The 25,588-nt window shown below is 45.5% G+C and overlaps 1 protein-coding gene across 4 annotated transcripts in view; it reads left to right on the plus strand.

Moving 5' to 3' along the window:
- The window catches only part of LOC144505234 (dihydropyrimidinase-related protein 3-like), a 212,400-nt gene that overhangs the window by 147,785 nt on the left and 39,027 nt on the right, over positions 1-25,588 (plus strand). For all 4 annotated transcript variants that reach the window (XM_078231247.1, XM_078231248.1, XM_078231249.1 and 1 more), the window contains exon 12: positions 20,826-21,005. In XM_078231247.1, coding sequence (XP_078087373.1) covers positions 20,826-21,005 — 180 coding nt within the window. The remainder of the gene's footprint in view (positions 1-20,825; positions 21,006-25,588) is intronic.

Below are 25,588 nucleotides of genomic sequence, written 5' to 3' on the forward strand. Positions count from 1 at the left end.
CTACCTCCTAGCAGAATTAGGAATTCATTGGTTTGTAGGGCCCGGATGTTCCTACTGTCGCTAAGCAACCTCACTTATGTAAATCGTAAAGTTCAAAGGCCAATTCTGGCCAAAAGAATTGAAAAGGTGATGTTCCCACCATCGCGTACCGCCTTATTATCAGTGAAAATTGAATGTTTTAATCAGTGGAATTGAATACTTTATATACTTTGTGAATACTTCTATTCATTTCCTAAAGTATGAGAATTTGAACTCTCCATGACTTTCCTGATAACATAACTGTATTCTGTGGCTTATTGTTCCCAAAGAATGTGGCCTGTCTAGTTTACTCTTCCCATTATGCTCCAGGGCAGTTTGCATTTGGCCAAGGTGCACAATACATTCAAAAATACTTGTTTAAATCTAAAATATATGTTAAATTTTCATAGCAGTAGTTCAATGAGTGCCTATGCAAGTAGTACCTTTGTATAAGGTAAGTATGAGGCACATTGTGTGGTCCTTATTCTAAGTTAATTTCCTCTGTTCAGTAATTTTATTAATTTTTAAATCGCAGGGCTTTCTGAGCCCCACAAACAGTGGGTAAGATGATGGAGGGATGATAGGTGGGGTAGGGGAGGGGCGATGATGGCAAATGGGGTGTCTGAGGGGGAGGGGGAACCATGGGCGGGGTGCGGAAGAGGTAACAATAGAGTGTGAGATGGGTGGGAGGGGTCTGACCATTATGTGGGTTGGGAATAGGTCGATGGTGGGTGGATGACAGTCAGTGGGTAGGTGTGGGTGGAGTGGGTGAGTTGGGTCAGTGGCTGGTGGGGGAGAGAGGGGTGTGGAGTGACAGTGGATGACGGGGTACGTCAGGAAGTGGGGTGGAGATGATGGAGGTGGGGTGGAGATGATGGAGGGTGAGGTGAGTTGGGGTGGGCGAGGGGAGGAAATGTGGGTGTTGGAGGGAAGAGCGGCAATGGATGGGTTGGGAGTAGGTCGATGGTGGATAGGTGACGGTCAGTGAGTAGGTATGGGTGGAGAGGGTGAGGGAGGAGTCGGTGAGTGAGGGGGAGTGCCGAGGGAGGATGAGGGGTTTGATGGAGAGGTGGTTGAGGGGGGATTGACAGGGGTGGGGGGAGGCGGGGAGTGACGGGGGGGGGTGGGTGAGGGGTGTGACAGTGGGTGGCATTAAGAAGAGACTGACTGGAGATTGGGGATGTCCAGTTAAATTGGGTTGTTTCATTTGTATCTTGAATGCCAATTTCAATGATTCACAGACAGTTTTAACTCGACCACAAGGTGAACGATCTGCGTAACCAGGATGGCTGGTTTTACATCTCAAGGGTTGTAGGCTCACACTGAATGTTGTGGAAATGTGATTTTTTTTTTTCTTTATTGGGGATCTCCATCAGAGAATTGAACCTTTGCCGACATCACGCTAAAACTTTTATCCCCAGCTAAACTATTTACATTAGTAACAATCCTCTATTGCACCTTTTCATCAGATTTCCTTCTTCAGCTATCTAGGAGGCATTTCTGTGTTTCATTATTCATTGCCTCACTTACACTATGAATATTAATGCATTTTACTGTTTTAATGATTTAGCCGCATTTCCTCCTGAGCTCAACTTCCTGAGCTTGAAGTGGTTACATTATTTCTTTTGGATGCTTGACCTGCATTCCTCTCCCTCATTCCCAATCCCATTGTCGTTTCCTCGCCTCTTGAGCAAAAGCAGATTGCCATTCAATCACTGGACTCCCTGCTCATCGGTACTTTGGAGGAGAGACATCTACTATCCTTAGCATGGGAAAAATGCTTCCTCATTTCACTCCTGCTAATGATACACGATGTGGAGATGCCAGCGTTGGACTGGGGTGAACACAGTAAGAAGTCTCACAACACCAGGTTAAAGTCCAACAGGTTTATTTGGTAGCAAATACCATAAGCTTTCGGAGCGCTGCTCCTTTGTCAGATGGAGTGGAAATGATACACGAGGCAGACAAAGCATGTGCTTACATCACTTTCTGTAGTTAGTTTTTCCGGGAACAGGTCACCAGAGCTTGAGGAGCACCACTTCTCATCAAACATGGCTAACCAGGAGACTCAACTGCTCCAACCACCTGCTATAGGTATGTTGGAAGGATTTAATGGTAATAACATCTTCTGTGGCAATGAAGTCCAGTAGTAGGACTCAAACTCAGAGCTACTGGCTCAGTGGTTGGGACACTACCCACTGTACCATAAGGCCTCCCACCTAGTCCTTAATGGTCTGACTCTAAGATTATATTCCTTTGCTCAGGATTCCCACATCAGAGGAAATAATTTCTCTGTACTTACTCTATTAAGTCCTAATGTTTCTAAACACTTTGATCAGACTGAGGAAACAAGAGCAGGAATATACCTTATGGCCCATTGAGCCTGCTCTGCCATTCAACTAGGCATGGCTAATCTTGGGATTCCACTCCATTTTTTCCATCTGCTTCCCATATTCCTTAACTCCCAATGAGACCAAAAGTCTGCCTATCCAAGCCTTAAATATATTCAACAACGGAGCACCACCAACCCTCTGGGGTAGGGAATTCCAAAGGTTTACAGCTCTTTGAGCGAAATAATTTCTTCTTGTCTCAATCCTAAAGGATTAACACCTTATCCTGAGATGTGCCCCCATGTTTTAGATTCCCCGACTAGCAGAAACAGTCTGTGTTCACCCTATCAAACCCTCTTCAGAATTTTGTCAATTTCAATGAAATCACCTCATACTTCTAAACTCCAGGGAAAATGAACCCAATTTGCTCACTGTAGGACAATTTCTCTTTATAGGTAATCCTCACCCCAGGGACCAATTTAGTGAACCTTCACTATACCACCTCCAATGAGAATATATCCTTTCTTAAATGTAGAGTCTAAAACTGCACACAGTATTCCAGATGTGGTCTCACCAAAACCCTGTACAATTGTAGCAAGACTTCTTTGTTCTTGTACTCCGTCTCCTAGCAATAAAGGTCAATATGCCACTTTCCTTGCTAATTAGCACCTGGAAATCCCTTTGAACTTCAACACTTCCAAGTTTCACACCTTTTAAAACTATTCTGTTTTTCAATTTTTAAGACCAAATTGAATAACTTCACACTTCCCTACATTATACTCCATCTGCCATCTCATTGCCAACTCACTTAACCTGTCTATATCCCTTTGCAGATACTTTGGCTGGAATTTTACCACCTTGCCCACCCCGATCCCCGAGGCTTGCAGATCGGAAATCTGCGTTGGCCACGGGCAGGATTTTACGATCTCGTCCACGCGAGATCGTAAGTTCCCACCCTTTGTGTCATGCTCACAGCTTGCCTTCTAGCTAGCTTGGTACCATCAGCAAACTTTGATATATTACTCTGTCTCTTTATCTAAGCAACACACGATCTTCTGTACTTGAGGGAATACAAGTCAAACTTATGCAGACTATTAATTTAAAGTTAATGGTGATTACCATTTGTATTTACGAAACACCTTATTATATACATAGCTGAATAAGTGGGCCTTTTTCTGGGTACATGAGGTGGCTGCCACTTCAGTGATGTGCTCATTCATTCACTGAGGAAATTCACCATAAGACTGCCTTGATTCTGTCCACTGACTTCTTGTATCCAGCTGGATGGGGGTGTGAAGACTTTTGCAGACTACTCTGTGGTTTCCTGGTGAACTTCCTTCCCCCTTGAATCATGAGCGTATCTCCCAGATGGCCTTGCACACTAATCTCTGACTATCTTCTCTGAAACCTAATGGCCTGTATCGACCAAGTGTAGCTCATTCAAAGTCTTTGGCAGTTTATTCTTCCTTTCCTCAATCCATCAGGCTTCCGTTCAACCAAACAATATTTTATGACTCTTAAATGCTGCCCAAAATCCAGATTAGTTGTCAAATGGGAACGATACCCTGATTTTGTTTTTGTTTATTTGTTCTGGGCATGTGAAGATCACAGGCAAAGGCCAGCATTTATTGCCCACCGCTACTACAAGTGAGTAACTTGTTAGGCCATTTCATTTTTGATAGACTGTTCATTTTTGAAACATGATTTTAATGATAACATAGGCATAGGTATTATGGGTCATGGAATCAAGGCAGGTAGATTGCGTTAAGCAACTGACCAAAGCTGATCTATTTGAGTAGCAGATCTTGAGGGGCTGAATATAGCCTGTTTCCCTGTCACCCATTCTGACCTGGATTAAATATCTCTCTCCCTTAAGTTTCTAAAATGATTTAGGGAATTGCATGGCTCAACCTAGATCCTATTGGAAGTGAGTCCATTCCTTGCATTTAACTGGCTGTAAAATATTTTGGATGCTCTTGAGGTGGTGAAAGCGTTGCACAGATTCGAGCCTTTCCATGATGCCAACTCACCTGTAGACGGGCACAGTTCATCCCTTACTGGTGCTGAGCTGGCAGCCTCACTCAAATGCTATTGGAAGTCTAGTGGGAACTGTTGCATAGATGGGGTCTATAGACTGGGGTCAAGAGATATGGTTGGGGCCAAATTAGGGGATACCTTTGATGCTGCACGGGCTGGATTCTGAGAAGAGAGAGTCCTTTTGCCCAGCGCTGACATCCCTTCCTCTTGCTGAGCAGGGGCTGAGGATCACAGTGTAAATTTAACTGGCAAAAGGCCACTCACTGTATCTAGGTTCATTCCCTTCCAAAGAAACCCTTTGGATTTGCACTCTGCTCAATTTTCTTTTCCATTGACTTCAGTGGGGATGGAAATTAGACCCCCAAGTGCAAAACCGTCTTTACCTTCACAACCTCATTGCCCAACACAGTTGGACAAGGCCTGCAAAATGAATGTCCACTTTGCTGTCTGAATGGGAGTCTCCAAATCTCTTCGATTTGTTAAAGGATTGATTAAGGTGGATGGAGACCATGAAGCTGAGTGAGCAAAATGGGGAGAGGTGGGAAGAAGCGCATGGGCAGCAAATGAAAGGAGGAAAGGCTGTGGGATCTGCAAATACCATTTGAGAGGAATCGAGGGAAATGGCCAACAAGCTAATTTGCAAAACAAGACATCCAATCTTCAGGCCAAAAGTGTAAAGGAGAAAAATAAAAGCAGGCTGGCCATTTAGTTCTGACAACCTGGCATATCTGGGGTTTAATTGACCTCGGCAGAGCAGGCATGATAGCGGGAAAGGATGGAAAGTCGACCAGGAGCACTGGCTTCCCATTCCCAGCGTCGGAACACATTTTCCCAATTTAGTGAGAGATGGGAAGTCCACCTGCTGTTGGAAGGGTGTCTGAGCCCAGTGGAATTTAAAGGTGGCTCAAGGATTCAATAGGGTTTCCATTGTCCCCCTAACGACCATCCAGCAAACCCTGTCAGGTTTCCCAGCAAGCTCTGTTAAAACCAAATGTTTAAAACAGCTTGCATACGTTATGGTCCATAAAGGCTTTTCATGATGATCTAGTGGTCCACATAAAGGAAAAGGTTGGGAAATGTTGATCTAAAACATTTAGAAAGAAAGGACTTGCATTTATATATCACCTTTTACAACCTCGAGACATCCCAAAGCATTTCACAGCTGATGAAGTACTTTGGAAGTGTGGTCACTATTGTAGTGTGGGAAGCGTGGCCCACAATCAGTGCACAGCAAGCTCCCACACACAGCAATATGATAACAACCAGATCATCTATTTTAGTTGATTGAACAATAAATATTTGTTCAGTAGTCTCAGGACATCTCCCCTCCTCTTCTTCGAAACAGGATCATGTGGTAGAAAACAGTGTGGCGAATCATAAAATCCTACAGTGCAGAAGGACAGTGAAATCCTACAGTGCAGAAAGACCGTGCCATAAAATCCTACAGTGCCGTTCAACCCAACGAGTCTGCACCGACCACAATCCCACCCAGGCCCTATCCCTGTAACCCTAGACATCTTTGGACTGTGGGAGAAAATCGGAGCACCCGGAGGAAACCCACACAGTGACCCAAGCTGGGAATTGAACCCAGGTTCGTGGCGCTGTGAGGCAGCAGTGCTGATCACTGTGCCACCGTGCCGCCTCGATTCTCTTGGCTCCCCCTCCCTCCATCATGCCCATTCTGTTAGGAGCCACTAAATCCCTGCCATTTGTTGGCACTAAATGACAGGTTCTATTTTATTTCTCTCCTGCAGACAGGAGCTCAGTTTAACCTCTCTCTCATCCCTCAACTCCAAATATCAGTGAGCTCTCAGCTGGCAACCAAGTTGGAGGAAGGAAGGGGCTAAAGGGGGCATTTATTGGAAAATGACTTGAGATTAAAGGGAGATGTTTGCCACTTGGAAATGGGGCTGGGGAGTGCTGAGGAGATCCTTGCATGTTTCTTTCGGGCAGCTAAGAAGTGTTTGCTCTACCTGCCTGCAGAGCTCTGTAGCTCTCATGACTATAAATCAGTGATTAATCTTCCCCTCTTTTCCCCAATGCAATTGATGAGCTGTTGCTGACTCTCATGTTTCCTGTAGCTTGGACCCTCCACCGCTGCTCAACCTAGCACTTCATTAGTGGGTCGCAGTTACCTGACCCTGGCGATTATTTTTTTTCTCTCTTTCCGACAGGCTTTGTGTTTAGCCCTACCTTGGATGAGGCCCATCTGTTGTGAACCCTGGGGCACTCCAGCTGTGTGTTACTCCTGTTGTACTTTTTTTTAAGGGGTGTGGCCTTTATTTTTTTAAAAAGGGGACAAATGTTCCCACAAACCCCTTTTGTTTTGGGGAAAGGAGAATACGTGTTCCATTTTAGTCAACCGATACAAATCTTGCCTTTTAACACATTTTATTATATTTTGCTAAGTCTGTAAGCAAATGGAAATAAAAGGTTTTTCATGAAGGACTGTGTCCCTTTAAAACATGGATTCCAGGATCGGGCCATTTGAGGATTTAGGCAATTTAGGTCACTGGAGACATTTAGGTAACAGGTCTCATAGTCAAGTCTTCAAGCTCGACAAAGCGATCTGTACCCAACAGGGAGTCCTGGAGGCTCAGAGTGTGAAAGAGAGACACTGAGGTCAAGGTTATAAGCAGGGTTTCCAAGGCAGGATGATGGGTCACAAGATAAAGCAGTTTGGGAAGAGAGTTCAGGGGTGTGTATTTGGCTGAAAAATTGTTTACTTGACAGCAGAGCAGAGAATTTTTTTTTAAAAATGCCAGTAATTGAGAATCATGGGAATAAAACTGCCAAATTACAAGGCCTTTGTAGTCTGAAAACCTATCCTGGTGGGCTGCAGCACCATCCATTATACCCCAACTCGAGCACTTTGTGTGTTCGTCTGTTTGTGTGTGTATGTGTGTGTTTGCAGGCAGAGGTCGAGACTGGCAACTGCAGAATTCTGAGTGTTGTCTAAGGTTACGTGTCTCTATATCAAATGACGTGCATTTGACATGAAATGCCAATTAGAGCCTTGACTTCAGGGAGTATTGTGCCTGTCTGTGTAAACATGGCGATTTCAGAACCGGAATTTGGCCCAACCAGTCTCCTCTTCAAGAATGATCAAATCAAATCTACGTTTAATATACTTGAACCGGTGCCCACCCTGACAGGAAATACCACCATCTCTCTCATTTCCTAGGAAGAAACAAAGAAGTCCATAAATTTTCTTCAGTTCATAGTTAAAACTGATCTGTAGAAATGGCCAGTTTTTAGTTACATTTCGTGCTTCTGGATTGCAGTTTTGTTTCACGACTTCATTGGCTTATTGTGAACACGCAGTCCAAGTGAGAGTCTTCATTTTCAATTTCTTTAGGATTTGAAACCTGGCAACGAAAACAGACATTCGTCAAATAAACAGGAATCAGGGGGTTTCCGATAGATGGAGAAGCTGACTTGGCATTGAATGTTGCTTAACGGCAGACGTGGCCATGTAAATGGCCATCCTTACTTTTCACTGTCACTTGAGTCCTACACATCTGTCAGGCACTTTCATGGAAAGATATTGTTAAATGTTTTTTTTGTCAGTAAAAACATCCAAAAATAACCTGAACCAGCTTCTCTTTTTTGTTACTGTCACCTCCCTGCCGCCTCTCAATTTTCCTTGTGACTTTACTGAGTGTGACCTGCACTGTGCAGTCCCTTTAAGTTCATAAGATGTAGGAGCAGCATTCAGCCCATCGAGTCTGCTCCGCCATTCGATCATGGTTATATGCTCCTCATCCCCATTTTCCTGCCTTCTCAGCATAACCCTTCAACCCATTACCAATTAAAAATCTCTCTAACTCCTCCTATTTACTCACTATCCCAACATCCACCGTACTTTGGGGTAGCGAATTCCACAGATTCACAACCCTTTGGGAGAAGTAGTTTCCCCTCAACTCTGTTTTAAATTTGTTGCCCCTTATCCTAAGACCATGACCTCTCGTCCTAGAATGCCTCATAAGAGGAAGCATCTGCTCCACGTTTACTTTATCATTGTGAATACCTCAATTTGATCCCCCATTCTTCTAAATTCTAGAGAATATAGGCCTAAACTGTTCAATCTCTCTTCATACGACAAACCTCTCATCTCTGGAAACAATCGAGTGAACCTCCTCTGAACTGCCTCCAATGCCACTACATCTTTCCTCAAATAAGGGGGCCAAAACTGTGCACAATACTCCAGGTGCGGCCTCACCAATACCTTGTGTAGTTGCAACAGAAGTTCCTTACCTTACTTTAAGATTGATGTGCAATGGTGCATATGCATATCTCATGGGGAATATTGCTTGTACACAGTCTGTTTGTTCTCTGTACTGCATATTACTGATTGCTGTGCAATTGTTTGAGGGCGCACTACCCCTTTCTCTCTCTCGCCTCCAAAAATATTGGCTGACCTGGAAGTTGTTTCTGGATGCCGGCCCCCACCAGTTATTTCAAACAGGCAGCTGTTACCCGAGTGTGAGCCTTTAGGGCTTGATTTTACAGGTGTGCTACCTACCCCCCCACTGGCTAAGAAGTTAATGGCGGGGGGAGGGTGCGTACCCACAATCTCAACAGCTGTTCTGCAGCAATTTAACGCTAGGACCAGCGTTAATGACTATTTATTTCCCCAAGTTCCCTAACAGCCATGCTTTCCTCAACAGTAAATACTGATGAGAAATATTCATTTAGATCTCACCCATCTTTTGTGGATCCATACATAGATGACCTTGTTGATCCTTAACAGGCCCTACTCTCTCCCTAGTTACTCTTTTGGCCTTTAAGTATTTGTAGAAGTTCTTTGGATTCTCCTTTGCCTTATTTGCCAAAACAATCTCGTGTCCCCTTTGTGTCCTTCTGATTTCTCTCTTAACTCTACTCCTACACCCCCTATACTCTTCAAAGGATTCACTTGATCCCAGCTGCCTATGCATGTCATTGTGGGTTCAAGTCCTACTTCAGAAACATCAGTCTGTGCCTCAGGATCTCCTCACCTGAGGGATCATTACTGTCTCCCATTGAAAGACTTTTGGAAACCTGTCACTCTTTATGGAGTTCTGCGATCTACTTGAAGCCCGAATTTCTGCCTGGGTCATATAGAATCATGCAATGGCATAGCAATGTAAGATGCCATTTATCCCATTGAATCAGGGCTTGTTTCTTTCATAGAACAGCCTATAGTTAGTCCTACTTCCCGCTTCTGTGTCCATATCCCTACAATTTTCTTCAAGTATTTATCCAATTTCCTTTTGAAAAGTCCTATTGAATCTGGATCCATCACCCTATTGGGCAATGCATTCCAAATCCCGACCATTTGTTTTGTCTTGTGTATTTATTTCCTCATGGTTATTTTACAGATCACCTGTGTTCTTTGGTTATCGAACCTTTAGCCATTGGGAAAAGTTTCTCGTTAATATTTTTTCAAAACCGTTTGTGACACCACTATCAAATCTTCTGTTAGCTTTCCCCGCTGTCTGGAAAACAGCCCCAGATAACTGAAATCCCTCATCCCTTAAACCGTTCTGATGGATCTCTTCCATACCCTCTCTGAAGTTTACTTGTCCTTCCCAAGTATGGTGCCTAGGATGGACACAATACACCAGCTAAGGCTAACTTAGTGTTTTATGTGCGTTTAGCAATTTCAGAATCGCACATTGTTTATTAACTGCTTTGGTAATCTGCCCTTTAGAAGTTTTGCCCAGACATCCTCCGGGTGGATGCTTTTGTGCTAGTTAGACACAGGCACCAATTGGAAGGAAAAAAAGGATTTGCATTTATGTAGCACCTTTCTCAGCCTACATGGGGGACATCCCATGGCACTTGAGTTTATTTATTAGTCTCACAAGTAGACTTACATTAACACTGCAATGAAGTTACTGTGAAAATCCCCTAGTCACCACACACCGGCACCTGTTCGGGTACACTGAGGGAGAATTTAGCATAGCCGATATACCTAACCAGCAAGTCTTTCGGACTGGACACAGACATGGGGAGAAAGTGCAGACTCTGCTCAGACAGTGACCCAAGCCGGGAATTGAACCCGGGCCCCTAGCGCTGTGAGGCAGCAGTGCTAACCACTGTGCCACTGTGCTGACGGACATAAGAAATGCAGGTGTTGTTTTGATTTGATTCGATTTATTATTGTCATATGTATTAGTATACAGTGAAAAGTATTGTTGGTGTAACGTCGGAAACTGAGCAGCCAGTTGATACACAGCAAGCCTCCAAAAACAACACTCAGACAGTCTGTTTCAATGATGTGCGTCGAGGAATAAGTATTGGCCAAGACACTGGGGAGAACTCACCTGCTGTTCTTTGAATTAGTGCCAAGGGATCCTTTGTCTCCACCTGAGCAGGACTTTGGATTAACATCGCTGTATGATTTTTAAAAAAGACATTGTGTTAAATCAGGCCAGCAGTAGAAAGATGGCATTTCTGATTCACATAACATGAAAACCTGTGGCTCTCTGAAGTGCTGCCAACTACTGCTGAGGTCTGAGTGACTGTAATCAGCAAACCCTGACCTCCTTCAAATAACACTCAATCAAAGGACACTTCAACTCCATTTTGTGGAATGGAGCCATTTTTCAGCTGCAGTTATTTTTTTGCTTGTGAATAAGATAAAGTCATGAGCCAGTAGGAGTGGGTTTCTGTGAACAGTTTACACAGATTTTTTGCTGCCTGTAGCTACATTGTTAAATGTGATACCTAAATATTTAACACTAACATTCCTGTTGACTCCTCACTAAGTTGGTGCGCGGCCTTTCTTAGGTTCTTTATTTCCTTATAATTCTACCTTGAGAATTGTAAAATAACTCTTCACGTTGTGCTTTAGCTGTTATTATCTAACAACTGCTGCGTCTTCCATTGACATGGGACAAGTATTGGACCCTTTAACTGGTGTCCCAAATTCCAGAAGAATCCAAGAACGACGATGGCATTTTTAAAGTACACAGATCAGTCAGCAACTGCTCATAGGGTCAAACAGGCCATGACTTTCAGATCTAACGTTCAGCAGAGCTGATGATTATGAGAAACTATGTATTTTAATTTTAAAATGTATATAGGGGAGGCAGTGGTATTATCACTGGACTCGTAATCCAGAGACCCAGGGTAACTCGTAATCCAGAGACCCAGAGACTCTGGGGACACAGGTTCAAATCTCACCACAGCAGATAGTGAAATTTGAGTTCAATAAAAATCTAGAATTGAAAGGCTATGCCGCTTGTCGTAAAAAGCCAATTTTATTCAATAATATTCTTTAAGGAAGGAAACGTGCCATCCTTAACTGGTCTGGCCTGCATGTGACTCCAGACACACAGCAATGTGGTTGACACTCAAATGCCTCTGAAATGAAGGGCAGTTAAGGATGGGCAATAAATACTGGCCCAGCCAGTGAAGTTTATATCCCGCAAAAGGATTAAAACAAAAATAAGAAATAGGAACAAAAACTTTCAGACTTCCAACAGTCCAAAGACGTGCGGGTTAGGTTGATTGGCCATGCTAAATTGCCTCTTAGTGTCCTGGGATGCGTAAATTCAAGGGATTGGTGGGGTGAATATGTGGGGTTATGGGGATAGGGCCTGGGTGGGATTGTTGTTGGTGCAGACTCGATGGATCGAATGGCCTCCTCCTGCACTATAGGGATTCTATGATCTACAATAACTTTCTTTTTTATTTCAATACAGTTGAAAAACAGGAGAAAAGATAGTGAGCAACCATAGAGAGGGAGTAAACATGTTGAATTATTTAAACAGTACTCAATAAGAGACAGGATAATGAACAAAAAGATTGACAGTTCCCTCCCCCTGCAGGAGCCAAAGTTCAGAAAATGCCACTATCTGGTACATGTATGGTCCTGAGTTTCCCGGGTCCAGTACCTGTACCTTGCCCCCCTGTCACTTCACACAAAATTACCTTTGAGCAAGACTGACCAAGGTTTGCAATTTTAAGATTATTTCAGATGTCTTCCACTTCCACCACCACCACCACCACACACACCCCCCCGCCTCCCATCATCTCTGTCGCGTCTGGGGTGATCTAACTCAGCACAGAGTGAGAAATCGAATCTCAGATCTGACCTGCTCGCTGCTACGATGCAGTGAGGTATATGTCCCATGATGGCTCAATGGATAATGAACCATGCAGTGACATTGAGCAATGCAGTTAAGAAAAATATTAAGTCCCAGGTTCAACTCTTGGGCAATGCTCAGTTAGAACTTCATCAGGGATACGACAAGAGCATCAGGGACAAGGTAACTGAGCACTTGGTCATGCATGAGTTGATCACAGAGAGATTGCAAGCATTCGTGTAGGGTAGAGCGCAGTAAAGCTTCCCTGCAGACGAAGCCTCCGAGGAACACCCTGCTCCCCACTGCACACCTTTGATAATTTCAATGTTGTGTGGCAGCCATCTTTGTAGCTGATCTTGTTCTCAGGCAGGACCAATTGGAATGATGTTCTGCTTGGAACTCTTCTGAGCTGTGTGGAGTTAAACCCTTAGCCATCATTGCAGACTGAACACCACTCTAACTCATTGGCACTGGGTGCCAGCCTCGTTTTCCCACTGACCGAATCATCAAATCCCTACTGTACAGAAGGAGGCCAATCAGCCCATCGAGTCTGCACTGACTCACTGACAGAGTATTTTACTGAGGCCTCCTCCCCCGCCCCCGCCCTATCCCCATAACCACACACATTTAGCATGGTTAATCCATCTAACCCCCACATTGTTGGACACTAAGGGGCAATGTACCATGGCCAATCCACCTAACCTGCACATCTTTGGAGTGTGAGGGGAAACCCAAGTACCCGAAGGAAACCCACGCAGACATGGCGAGAACGTGTAAACTCCACACAGACAGTTACCTGAGGCTGGAATTGAACCTGGGTCCCTGACGCTGTGAGGCAGCAGTGCTAACACTGTGCTGCCGCTGTACAGCAGTATTCCACTCTCGCTTTAATCAAGCAATGTCTGATGAGGAGTGAGTTTATTAGACCGTGATCAATACCCTCTGATTGTCAGAAGGTCCCTGGTAACGGTCTGTTCATTGGGGTGAAAAGAGAGCTGTATGCACCTGCTTCAGTGACACAGAATCCCAGCAGACCTCCATCTGGGAATAAAGTGCCACCTGACATACGGTATATTCTTTTCCTCCTGAGAATATGATAGGACTCACTTGAAATGCTGAAGATGGAATGGCAGATAGGGGACTTAGTAGGAAAGATTTACTCTATAACACCAAATAAAATTTATTTTCCCAAAACTAGTTATGCCATAAAATTCATGACTATGCACCTTCAACTGCCATGAATCTCAGCCTGGTTCCAAAGCCACTAACCTATTGGCTAAGTCAGATGGGCATGATCCATCAACTGGAACTATTTGGCATGATTCATATGCGGTGTTGCCGGGAGTCACTAGGTCAACAAACGCAGGGATGATGAGTGAACGGGACTTAGCAAAAACTTTGAGCAGCAGATTTTCCGATGAGTTTCAATTTTATGGATGGTGCAAAGTGGGAGACCAGTGGAAAGGGGCATTGGAATAATCTGCAGGTAATAATGTCTTAACAATGAAGTAAAAAGGGTGTTGGTACACTAGCTAAGGGTAGCAGCCATTGTTTATGAAGTGGAGCAAGGATTTATGTTTGTTATGTTGAGGGAATATGGAAAGATTCAGTGAGATGTAGCTTTCCTTTATCTAATCAGATTTTATGGGGGGGTGTTGGGGCGGGGTGATATGTTTTTTTTTCTTTATTCTTTCATGAGTCTTGGCCGTCGCTGACATGGTCAGTGTTTGTTGCCCAACTAATTGCCCTTGAACTTGAGTTCATGCTGGACCATTTCAGAGGGCACTTAAACCACATTGCTGTAGATCTGGAGTCTCACGTAGGCCAGACCAGGTTAGGATGGCAGATTTCCTTCAATGATACCTCATGGGTTTCCTCCTACTGTTCAAAGATGTGCAGGTTGGGTGGATTGGCCATGCTAAATTGCCGCTTAGTGTCAAGGGGACTAGCTAGGGTAAATTCATGGGGTTATGGGGATAGGGCCGAGGTGGGATTGTGATTGTGCGGACTCGATGGGCTGAATGGCCTCCTCCTGCACTGTAGGATTCTGTGATTCTACAGTCGTCATTATTGAGAGTAACTTTATTTTTCAGGTTTATGAATTGATTTGAAATTCCACCAGCTGCCATCGTGGGATTTGAACCTGCGTCCCTAGAGTCTTAGCCTCGGTCTACTGGATTACTAGTCCAGCGATATTACCACCACCTCCCCATCATGTTTTGCCTTGAAGGGAATATCCCTTTAACTATGATCTAGGTAAAGGAAGCAGTGGCTCCGCTCCAATGCACTGGACCATCTAACTTTCTGGAGAGTACAAAATTCTTGTGCAGCATATTTCTTTGGGATACAGTGCCATTGGCACAGGGAATTGCCTCTTGGCTCATGGCATCCTTGCCAGCTGCACTTGCCTCATTAGTACATCAGTGATTCATCAGCTACAGCTGGAGTCTCTGGACAGTGTTTCAGCTCTACCAGCGTAAACCAGCAGCTTTTTCCATTCCTACCTGAGGTGCTGGTGCCAACTGAGTCAACGATGGAAATATATATATGAATTCCTCCCTACCCTCCCATCATCTCAACACTCTAAACTCACTTGGTAACTCCTGTTACTTGCAATCCTTTTAAACACTCTTACTTCTTTCCCAATTGATTCGCATTATAAATAACTCCCATGCCTGATGCTTGAAACAGTGGCACTAAGATGAAACCAGTGGTTGCCAGGCAACAAGCCTTTCAGTTGTGAGAGGGGACATAATTGGAACAATTACATGGTCAGCAGAGATTTTGAGGCCTGTTCTGCACAAAGGGCAGAGCTTGCTCTTAACTGGAAGAAGGCGACGATTAAATTTTATGAGTAGAAATCCAACCACGTTCCTGTGATTTTCTTTTTAAATTTTGTTTTATTATCCCCTCCCCACCATCATCTCCTTTTCTGTAGCAATTTTCAATTCCACTTATCTGTCTCACCAGCTGTGCTGAGACACAAAATTCATTTTTGCATCTCTCTTTCAGCCAGACTCATAAATCACTGCGTCCAGAACCCAGCCATTTTCCCAAGAAGCTGTCGGGAAGCCAGCAGTCCAGAGTCTGACCCAGTTAACGAGTGCTCCCATGCTCAGGGAAATGCTAAAAGGCTCTGGAGTTTCGGCCTAATTGTTCACTTCATCCCAGGGTGGCAACACCTTCACTGGAGGGAAGTAAAAGATGAATCTGTACTCTCTGTGCCCTGTGGGAAGGTGGTGGCATAGTGGTATTGCACTCGACCAGTAATTCAAAGACCCAAAGTAATACTCTAGACCCGGGTTCGCAAGTAACCACGGCAGATGGTGAAATTTGAATTCAATAAAAATCTGGAATTATAAGTATTTTGATCAGCATGAAGCCATTGTCAATTGTTGTCAAAGCCCCTCTGGTTTGCTAATTAAGGGAAGAAAATCTGCCATCTTTACTTGGTCTGGCCCACGTGACTCCAGATCCACAACAATGTGGTTCTAAGAACATGAGAACTAGGAGTAGGAGTCGGCCATCTGGCCCCTCGAGCCTGCTCCGCCATTCAATAAGATAATGGCTGATCTTTTGTGGACTCAGCTGAATTTACCTGCCCGCTCACCATAACCCTTAATTCCTTTACTGTTCAAAAATTTATCTATCCTTGCCTTAAAAACATTCAATGAGGTAGCCTCAACTGCTTCACTGGGCAGGGAATTCCACAGATTCACAACCCTTTGTGTGAAGAAGTTCTTCCTCAACTCAGTCCTAAATCTGCTTCCCCTTACTTTGAGGCTATGCCCCCTAGTTCTAGTTTCACCTGCCAGTGGAAACAACTTCCCTGCTTCTATCAAGGTTGGATCTTTAAAAAAAAGTCCTTCTGAAATAACAACTTAGTTCAAGGGCAATTAGGGAAGGAAAATAAATGCTGGCAGCCAGCGACACCCACATCCCATGAATGAATGGCAATAAAGTTCCCCTTTCTGAAACAGAAATTTCCTGGGGTTGACTTCCACAGATGGTTGGATGTTCTTGAAGTGAGCGTTGCCAGTAAATGTTGGAAGCTCTGCAGCATTCTCAGCTGAGGCCTAGCTTACCTCCCGCTTTGTTTTTCCAGCATCGGTTGCTGGGAAGTAGTCAGGGTTTTGGAACATGAAATGCCCCCCTCATCCCAATTTCAGCTCACAGAGGTTGCACTTGACTCAAGGAGAGGTTAGTCCTGATTCTGGCCTGTATAGCTAAACTTAGCTTTTTTAGCACATTCACCAAACCAAGCATTCATTTCCTCCTTTGATCCAATTTTCTTTGGCTTTGAGTAATGCCAGATACCATGTGAAGGCTCGTAAATGCGAAAACACAAAAATATGCTGGACGCGTAGAGCAAGGCCATTAGTATCTGGGAGAGAATGAGAGGTTAATCTGATGGAAGTAACCCCTCATCTGTAATACTTTTACAGCCCTTCCGGGGGGGGATCCCATTAATGTTTTTATATTGTTTCCTTGCAATTTCTGAACTTTTAAGTCCTGAAGCATTTTCTTTTAATGGTGCCGGGGAAGAGGAGAGTTTATTTTAACAGCTCTGTATTTAAGTCTTGGGAGTGGCTCAAGGCATTCGTGATGGATGTGCTCAGTGTTCAGCCTAGAAGGCCAATGCTGGAATTTTACGCGGTGGTGGTGGCCTCACCCACCCACCTCCTTCCCACCCATCCAGTTGGAAAGTCGGGAGGCGAGCCTGCCTCTAGCTTGGCTGGAAATGCAAATCGGGGTGCCTTTCGTCTATTCGAGGCCCCTTTACCAAATTGGACTGCGAGTGACTACCGGGCGTGCCACACGCACTCTGGTCAAATTTTCTCACACATTTAGTTGCCTTACCAGCCATTCTTAAAAGGGTCGCTGGAGGTTGGCACCCAACAGGTGAGTTTTTCTCCTCACCTCATTGCTGAGCTTAGAGTAGGAAGACTTGAGCAGCTCTACATCAGAGTCACTGCTGGTCATTATTCACCTCCTCCTGAATGACTCCCATCATGACAGCTCCTGCTCCCCATCCCTCAATGTTCAGTCGCCCCGGGCTTAACTGGGACACTCATGTCAGCATCTGAGTCAATCTTGTTGCTTTCCCAAGGTTGGCGAGCTGCCAACTGTGAATTGTGCCCACAGCTCAGCTCACCTGCTCTAACCCAATGGTAGGCAGTGGATCAGTTCCTGGCGGGGTCCTACAGTCTACTTCATGGGCCTGATTCAGGCACACAACCATTCTGAAGGCCTTAATGCTGACCCTCTCCCCATTAGATGCCCTCTCTCCCACCCTGTTAGCTGCCCTGCATCGAATGACAAGGAGAAAACAGAGGAAGGACATGGCTATCAACTGGTAGAATTGTTTTATTTCGTTGGTTAATTATTATTCTTAAAAGTGATGAACAGTAACCATGATATGCGGTTCCTGGCAGGCGCTTGACAGTTAAGTTCAATTCTGTTTTGTATTATTATTTTTAAAATCCCTCCCACTCCACAACCCAAGGTGGATAAGTCAAGCCAGGGCAGCTTTAGAAGATTTCATAATCATGTTGATGCTGGACCTGGTTGGCTAAGAAGTACACCAATCTTGCCTGTTTTTGCTCCATCCTCTTCAGGGCGACACAGTGGCACAGTGGTTAGCACTGCTGCCTCATAGTGCCACGAACCCGGGTTTGATTCCCAGCTTGGGTCACTGCCTGTGTGGAGTCTGCATATTCTCCCCGTGTCTGCGTGGGTTCCCTCTGAGCGCTCCGGTTTCATCCCACAGTGCGAAAGATGTGCTGGTTAGGTGCATTGACCATGATAAATTCTCCCTCAGTGTACCCTAACAGGTGGCGGCTGGGGGATTTTCACAGTAACTTCATTGCAGTGTTAATGTAAACCTACTTATGACACGAATAATAAATAAACTTAGCCATTGCCTGTGACCCTGGCTCAGACTGGAGTTCTTAAACTCGCATTAAGTTGATCTTTCTCTACACCCTAGCTATGACAGTAACACTACATTCTGCAATCTCTCATTTCCTTCTCTATGCACGGTATGCTTTGTATAGCGCGCAAGAAACAATACTTTTCGCTGTACGTTAATACATGTGACAATAATAAATCAAATGGCAGCCAAAGTGAGGAGGTACAACTGTGTTTGAAGCCTGTTGTTACCGCTGAGAATTTGAACACACCACTTGCAGTGTTACAAAAGCGGACTTGGCACCAGAGAATCTAATTTTGTCACTGACCGTTCCTCTCTGCCCAGTTCACCGTTTTGAGCCTGTCACGGATATTGTAGAATTGCATCTCCGGGTTCAGAGAAACAAAATGGATGTCATAGATTCTGGATTGCTCTGCAGTCCCTAGCGTAGTAACTGATCAGCTATGTGGCTGGGAATTCTCAGGGCTGAGGTCCCCCATTATTGTTCAAGCTTCTGTTAACCGTTTGTGTTTAGCCAGCTGCGGGGAGCAGCTTTGAACCTACAGCTACTTTCAATCTCTAGTTTATTGCCTCGTTTAAAGTATTTTCTTTTTGTCTTAAAAGCACTGCTCAGGCTAATTAATCTGTGCCAGTTAGACTGCTGACCTTTTAATTAAAAACAGAACTCATTCTGATAAAGGTTTCACCCAACATGTCATTGCTGAGTACTGGCTGATCTGTCCTGCTTTTGGAGCATTTTCTGTGTTTTTCAGAATACCAGCACACATACCATCTTTTTTATCTCTCTTGGTGCCCCCCCCCCCCCCCCCCCTCTCTCTCTCTCTCAATTGAAGCTCTCTTTCCCTGCCACTTCCACTACAAGCCTGGGTGTGAGCAGGGGCAGGCAAGTTCCATGTGGTGGGCATCGCAGTGCCCAACCCTGCCCTCATGTCAACATTTTTCCAGAGGCTTTGCGGATAATGAGGAGTCAGAACCCTGACTGAGTCCTCTCCCTTGCCTCAGTGACGTGTCGATTGTTGTGGCTCTGTTGTTAGCCTGAGTGAAAGCAACATTGATGAGATTAAATCGGGCACCATGTCCATCTTGTCATGGACAGAACGGGGATTAATTTAAGCAGCACTAATTTCTCCTCTTACCACTGTAGACAGGAAGTTGTTTTTGATTTGTTTCCCCCTTTTATAAGTGGTGACATATTTCCCAACTCCTCCGTTTTGATGGGATTAGATTTCTGTTAATAACCCCACAACAAACTCCAGATACGGTGAATTAAAAGTTTGTTTGCACACACTCAAACTGCAGCAGGAGGGCTGCAACATGGCTTCCTTTGCGTTCATACAGTAAAAGAGGGAAGCAGAAAAATGTTTATTTTACAGAGACCAAAGAGGAAAAAAGTGATGTTGCTGTTGTCTCTGTAACAAGCTATAAGTTTCCCTGATCCTGCCAGAAAACTCATTTTGTTCGAGGGCCACAGGCAGACATAGCTTCAGCCATTTTAACTGGTCTTTTCTAGATAGCCATGTGGATATCTATATTTTATTAAGAATACGCAGGGTGAGTGAGGTGGTCGTCCTCTCACAACCTCCTGACCTGCATGTTCAGGACACGAGCCTTTTATCTGTTCTTTCATTGGATCTGAGTGTTGCTAGCAAGGCCAACATTTATCACCCATCCCTAACTGCCCTTGATTGATTGTGATCCACCTTCTTAAACTGCTGCATTTCACGAGGTACACTCACAGTGTTGTTAGGGAGGGAGTTCCATGATTGTGACCAAATGACTGAAGGAGCAGCAATATATTTCCAAGTCAAGTGAGTGTAGTAACTTGGATGGGAACTTGTAGATTGTGGTGTTTCAATGCATCTGCTTCCTTCTCCTTCTTGTTGGCAAAGGTTGCGGGTTTGGAAGTTGCTGTCAAAGGAGACATGGCAAATTGCTGCACTGCACCTTATAGATGGTACACACTGCAGCTACTGTGTGTCGCTGGTGAATGGAGTAAATGTTTAAGATAGCGAATGGGATATGGATCAAGCAGCTGCTTGGCCTTGGATACTGTCAAGCTTTTTGAGTGTTATTGCAAGCTACACTCATCCAGGCAAGTGGAAAGCATTCCATCACACTCCTGACTTGTGTCTTGTAGACGGTGGACTGGCTTTGGAGAATCATGGGATGAGGAACTTGCCACAAAATTTCCAGCCTCTTACTTGCTCTTGTAGCTATAGTATTCATACAGACCGGTCACGTTCAGCTTCTGGTCAGTGGTAACCCCCAGGAAGTTGATGCTGGTCCAGTGGGTTGTTTTGTCTTTAATGAAAAGGTTGAACCAAATGCTTAGCACGTTTGATCTAAATGGTCCATTTAACTATGAAAGACTTGACATGAATGCATGTAATTGTTAATAATTTCCCTTTAATTTTTACATTTGTGCCTCAGGCTGCTGAATACAACATCTTTGAAGGGACGGATTTGTGTGGAGCTCCAGTCGTCGTCATTAGTCAGGGGAAGATTGTGCTCGAAGATGGAAACCTGCACGTTACTCCAGGAAATGGCCGCTTTATTCCCTGCAAGCCGTTTTCAGACTACGTCCACAAGCGCATCAAGGCACGGAAACAGGTAAGGCACCCACTATCTGTGTGAGTGACTCAGGGGGTGGCAGGGTGATTAACACTGCTGCCTCACAGCGCCAGGGGCCCAAGTTCGATTCCTGCCTTGGGTGAAGTTGTGTGGCGTTTGCACATTCTCCCTGTGTCTGCGTTGGTTTCCTCCAAGTGCTCCGGTTTCCTCCCACAGTCAGGATAGATGGATTGGCCATGGTAAACGCACGGAGTTATGCGGATGGGGGTTGGCAGGGTGTGTAGGCCTGGGTAAGATGCTCTTTTGGAGAGTCGGTGCAGACCCAATAGGCCTCCTTCTGCACAGTAGGGGATTTTCTGGTTCTGCGGATGAGCATGGTTTGAGCATTTCTACAACTTGCTTCTCTCCACCATTGCCTGCTATGCCTTCAGCTGGAGAGACTTGAGGGTCTGGACTTCCCACCCTCGTAAAGCTCTCCATCTCTCTCTACCTCTCCATCAAACCTCACTCTTGCACCCAGCTTTGAGTCGCCGATCCTAAAAACCTCATTATATGGCTCAGCGTCAGATTTTGTTTTTCCAGTCTCCTGTGCAACCCCTAAGAATGATTTCACAATTGCATGCTGTTGTTGCTGAGTCGAAGTAAAGGCCAGTGCTTAAACGTTGTCATGCTTCTGCTCGAACCATGGGGAAACCCTGCAGGACCGTAGCAGCTCTTGTCTTTGCAGATTTGTGTTATGTCTAGAGTGGCTTGGGGTTGACTAACATTGAGTATGAAATGCTGGTCATGGCAACATTAGGAATGTGTTGGGTGATGCACGAAGTAAATGATGCAAGTTCAATGCTCAGTCTTAAAGTGTATTGGTTCAAGTGTAGTTCCTCCAATGGTGACCACACAGTTGGTGCCCTCTGAGAATTTCATCTGCCAGTTTAGATCCTGAAAATACCTGTGAATCTCCCAATACTTTGCTAATTCCTGCAGGTAAACCCAGCTTTTTATGGGCGGTATGGTGCACAGTGCTTAGCACTGCTGCCTCACAGCTCCAGGGACCCAATTCAATTCAATTCCGGCTTCCATGACACCCCCTTTATCCCTGAGGTGTCAGAAAGGGAGTCAGTCCAGTGTTGCTGTCAGCTCCTCCTGCATTCCTTGGCTCTCTTGCTGCATATCCAGCAGCTGAGGGAGAAGTGATCGCAGAGGCCCAGCATGTAGCCTGGGGCCAGCCTAAGGCCTCGGACGTTCCCTCCACTCGATGTACGTCAGCAAATGTGTTGTACGCACCAGAGATTGACCCAGATGCCTCGCCACTAACTTAACCCACCGATGTGAGAGTCACTGGGATGGTGAGTTGCAAGGTGGAAGCTGATGCAAAACTGGAGCCGGCCTCGGAGATCCCTTCATCCGCTTCCTCCGAGGAGTCTTCTGAGCTGTCAGGGGCAGGATGGATGGGAGCAGTAGTGGGGCCGGGATGTCACATGGCCCGGGTGCGTTGGTGTCCCTTCCTAAAACACAGGACACAAGGTTAAGTGCAAGGGAGGGAGAGGAATCTGTGCTGCATGCGACTTACTTGAGATTTCTCAAACAAGTGGAGGATTGGCAGGTGCTCACTTCTATGCTCCAGCCCGACCATGCTGTCGCTAATGGTCCGTATCCCCTCCTCTCCCGCAAGCTCCAATGTCCGCTCCTCAAAGAGGGTGAGGACCCAGATTTCAGGCATGCCACCCCCTGGCTTCACCCTCTCCCGGTGATTATGGATATTCTTCTTCTGCGGGGACAGAAGCAACCATGTAAAATCTGATGGCACGAGTTCTGCAGGCTTTCAGGAGGTGACCCTCCAGAGGACAAGGGTTGTGATACTCTTGGGTGGGAGAAGGGAGGTGCTTGGGGGTCAGGGTTGGAAGCATGCAGGGGATTGGGGGGATCTGGGGGTCATTTAGGGGGAAGATGCTGGATGAGGTTAAACACTCACCCTTGCTGCCCAGATTAGGTCATTCAGTTTTTTGCGGCACTGCTTCCTGGTTTTCCTGGCCAGTGCCCTGGCACCAATGCATGCTGTCACCGCCTCCCAGGCCGCGTTTCTATCCCTTCCTCTGGGACGGTGTCCTGCTGGGGGAAGAAGATGTCCCGCCTTGCTTCCACTGAGTCCAGCAGCCTGACCAGGTCAGCATCTGAAAAACGGGGAACTGTCTTCCTGGAGGCCATTTCTTCCTGCACTGCCTGCCTGTCTGTCCACTCTTAGGGGTTTTTAATGGAGCTTTCCCTTGTTAGGGCAGATCAGCTGCAGGCAGTTTGGGCGAGTCACTCACTCATTAGAGCATTTCTGTGAGTTTAATGCAGTTTGCCTTGTCATCATGGAGGGGAAGCCAAGTCAGCACTTGCAGGTGTGCTTAAGGAGGGGGGTGGAATTTGTGCCTCTGTGATGATCAGGGGCAGGGAAGAGAGGGGGTCATCTCAGTCAACCATCGGGGCCAGAGTGGGTGATGAGCAGGCTATCTGAAAGGAGGCCGGGGGGCGTGGTGGGGATAAGGGGGTCAGTTATGTTGGGGGAGGTCTCCGATGTCTGTGTGGGGGAGGGGGTGGCTGTATCTGGCCCGGGAGAGTTCTGTCAGCAGAACTATTTTTTTTTCCCGCTTTTCCTGCACATGCAGTTTGTGGCTCTGATCCGAGCTGCTGGCTGTCTGGTGAATTAGGCCCCGCCCACTGCCTCGAGCGGCTAGAAACAGTCCAGCCCATATTTTCAAAAACTGAGTGCATAAAATTGAGTGTGAAAACTCGTCCGAAAAATGGATCAGCAACTCTCCCATTTTCGCGCTGGCTGGACACTAAGAAAAAGTCTTGTAAAATTCCACCCTGCACCTTTAGTGGAGGCAGAAGGAGATGGCAGGGTTGATTTCTGGTGTTGGAGAATTGGATTTGGGCTGGGGCAGGACCCATTGTGCATGCTTTCCCACCTTTTGGCACCTGTAGAAAGTTCCTGGAAGAGCGGAGTATCCAAATATAGGAATATCACATGAGGCCATGTTGTAGGATTGCCAACTGGGATTGGATTTCCATTGGGTGGTGTCACCACATGACTTCCATCCTCCAATTGCCCATCCCTTATTGCCCTTCAGAAGATGGTGATGAGCTGCCTATTTGAACTGCTGCAGTCCAGGTGTTGTAGGTGCACCTGCAGTGCTGTTAGGAATGGAATTCCAGGAATATTACCCAGCAAAAATGAAGGAACGGTGATACATTTCCATGTCAGGATGGCTGTTTCCTTGGAAGGGAACTTGCAGGTGGTTGTGTTCTCATGCATCTGCTGCCCTTATCTGTCTTGATGATAGAGGTGGTGGGTTTGGAAGGCGTTGTTGAAAGAGCCTTGGTGAGTTGGTGCAGTGCATCTTGTAGATGGAGCACACTGCTGCCCCTGTGAGTCAGTGGTGGAGTGTGTGCATGTCTACAATGCCACCTAACTTCTGTTATCAGCAGATTTGGGCATATGACTTTCTATGCCATTAATAAATAATGAGATTAAGTGAGGCTATAACACAAAACCTTGTGGGACACCGCTAGTCACATCCTGCAAATTTGAGTATCTACCCATTGCCTCTACTTTCTGTCGCCTGCCACTCAACCAATTTCCAAGCCACGTCAGCAATTTGCCCTCAATTCTGTGGGTTTCTACCTGAGTTAACAGCCTCTTATGTGGCACGTTGTCAGATACCTTCTGGAAGTCCATATAAGCAACTTCCATAGACATTCCCCTGTCCACTACCTTAGTAACCTCTCCAAAAATTTCAATGAGGTTTGTCAGGCATGATCTATCTGTCATGAATCCATACTGGCCCTCTGATTAACTGAAAATCTTTGAGATATTCAGTTACCCTAAGCTTGACTATAGACTCTAATAATTCCCCCACCACAGATGTTAGGCCAACTGGTCTGTAATTCCCTGGTTTTCCTCTTTCACCTTTCTTAAAAAGCAATTTTCCGATCCAGAGGGACGACTCCTGAATCTAGAGAACTCTGAAAGATTACAGTTAAGGCATCAACAATGTGCTCCTCTACTTCCTTTAACACCCTCGGATGGAAATGGTCAGCTCCTGGTGATTTGTCGCTCTTTAGTTCCATTAATACCTTATTATCGATATTTTGCTTGCATTAATTTTATTTAGATCCTGTCCCCAATCCACTATTAATTTCCTCGACACTTCTGGCGAGCTATCCTCCTTTACTATTGATCCCCTCGCCACCTGACCCAGACCCCAGTTTAAGCAACAGTATACTTCAGCCAGTTCGGTCAGTAGCGGTGCTAACAAGCCACTGTTGGCGATGGACACTGAGTCCCCCACCCAGAATGCATTCTGTGCCCTTGCCGCCCTCAGTGCTTCCTCCAAGTGGTGTTAAACATGGAGGAGTATTGACTTATTTTGCGAAAGACAATTGATGCTATCGATTGTAAATTTTAAAATTGAAATTGATAGATTTTCTTTCGACGATAGGTCATTAGGAATAGGTGACAAACATGGTTGGCTGGAGTTGGGTTATAGATTGGCCGTGGTCTCATTGAATGCTGGCATAGCCCTATTCCTGTCACTGTGTCATCATTCCTGGGCCACTTAATAACAGCTCCGCTGGTT

This window comes from Mustelus asterias, chromosome 16 (genome assembly GCF_964213995.1).
Source record: "Mustelus asterias chromosome 16, sMusAst1.hap1.1, whole genome shotgun sequence".
Taxonomy (NCBI): domain Eukaryota; kingdom Metazoa; phylum Chordata; class Chondrichthyes; order Carcharhiniformes; family Triakidae; genus Mustelus; species Mustelus asterias.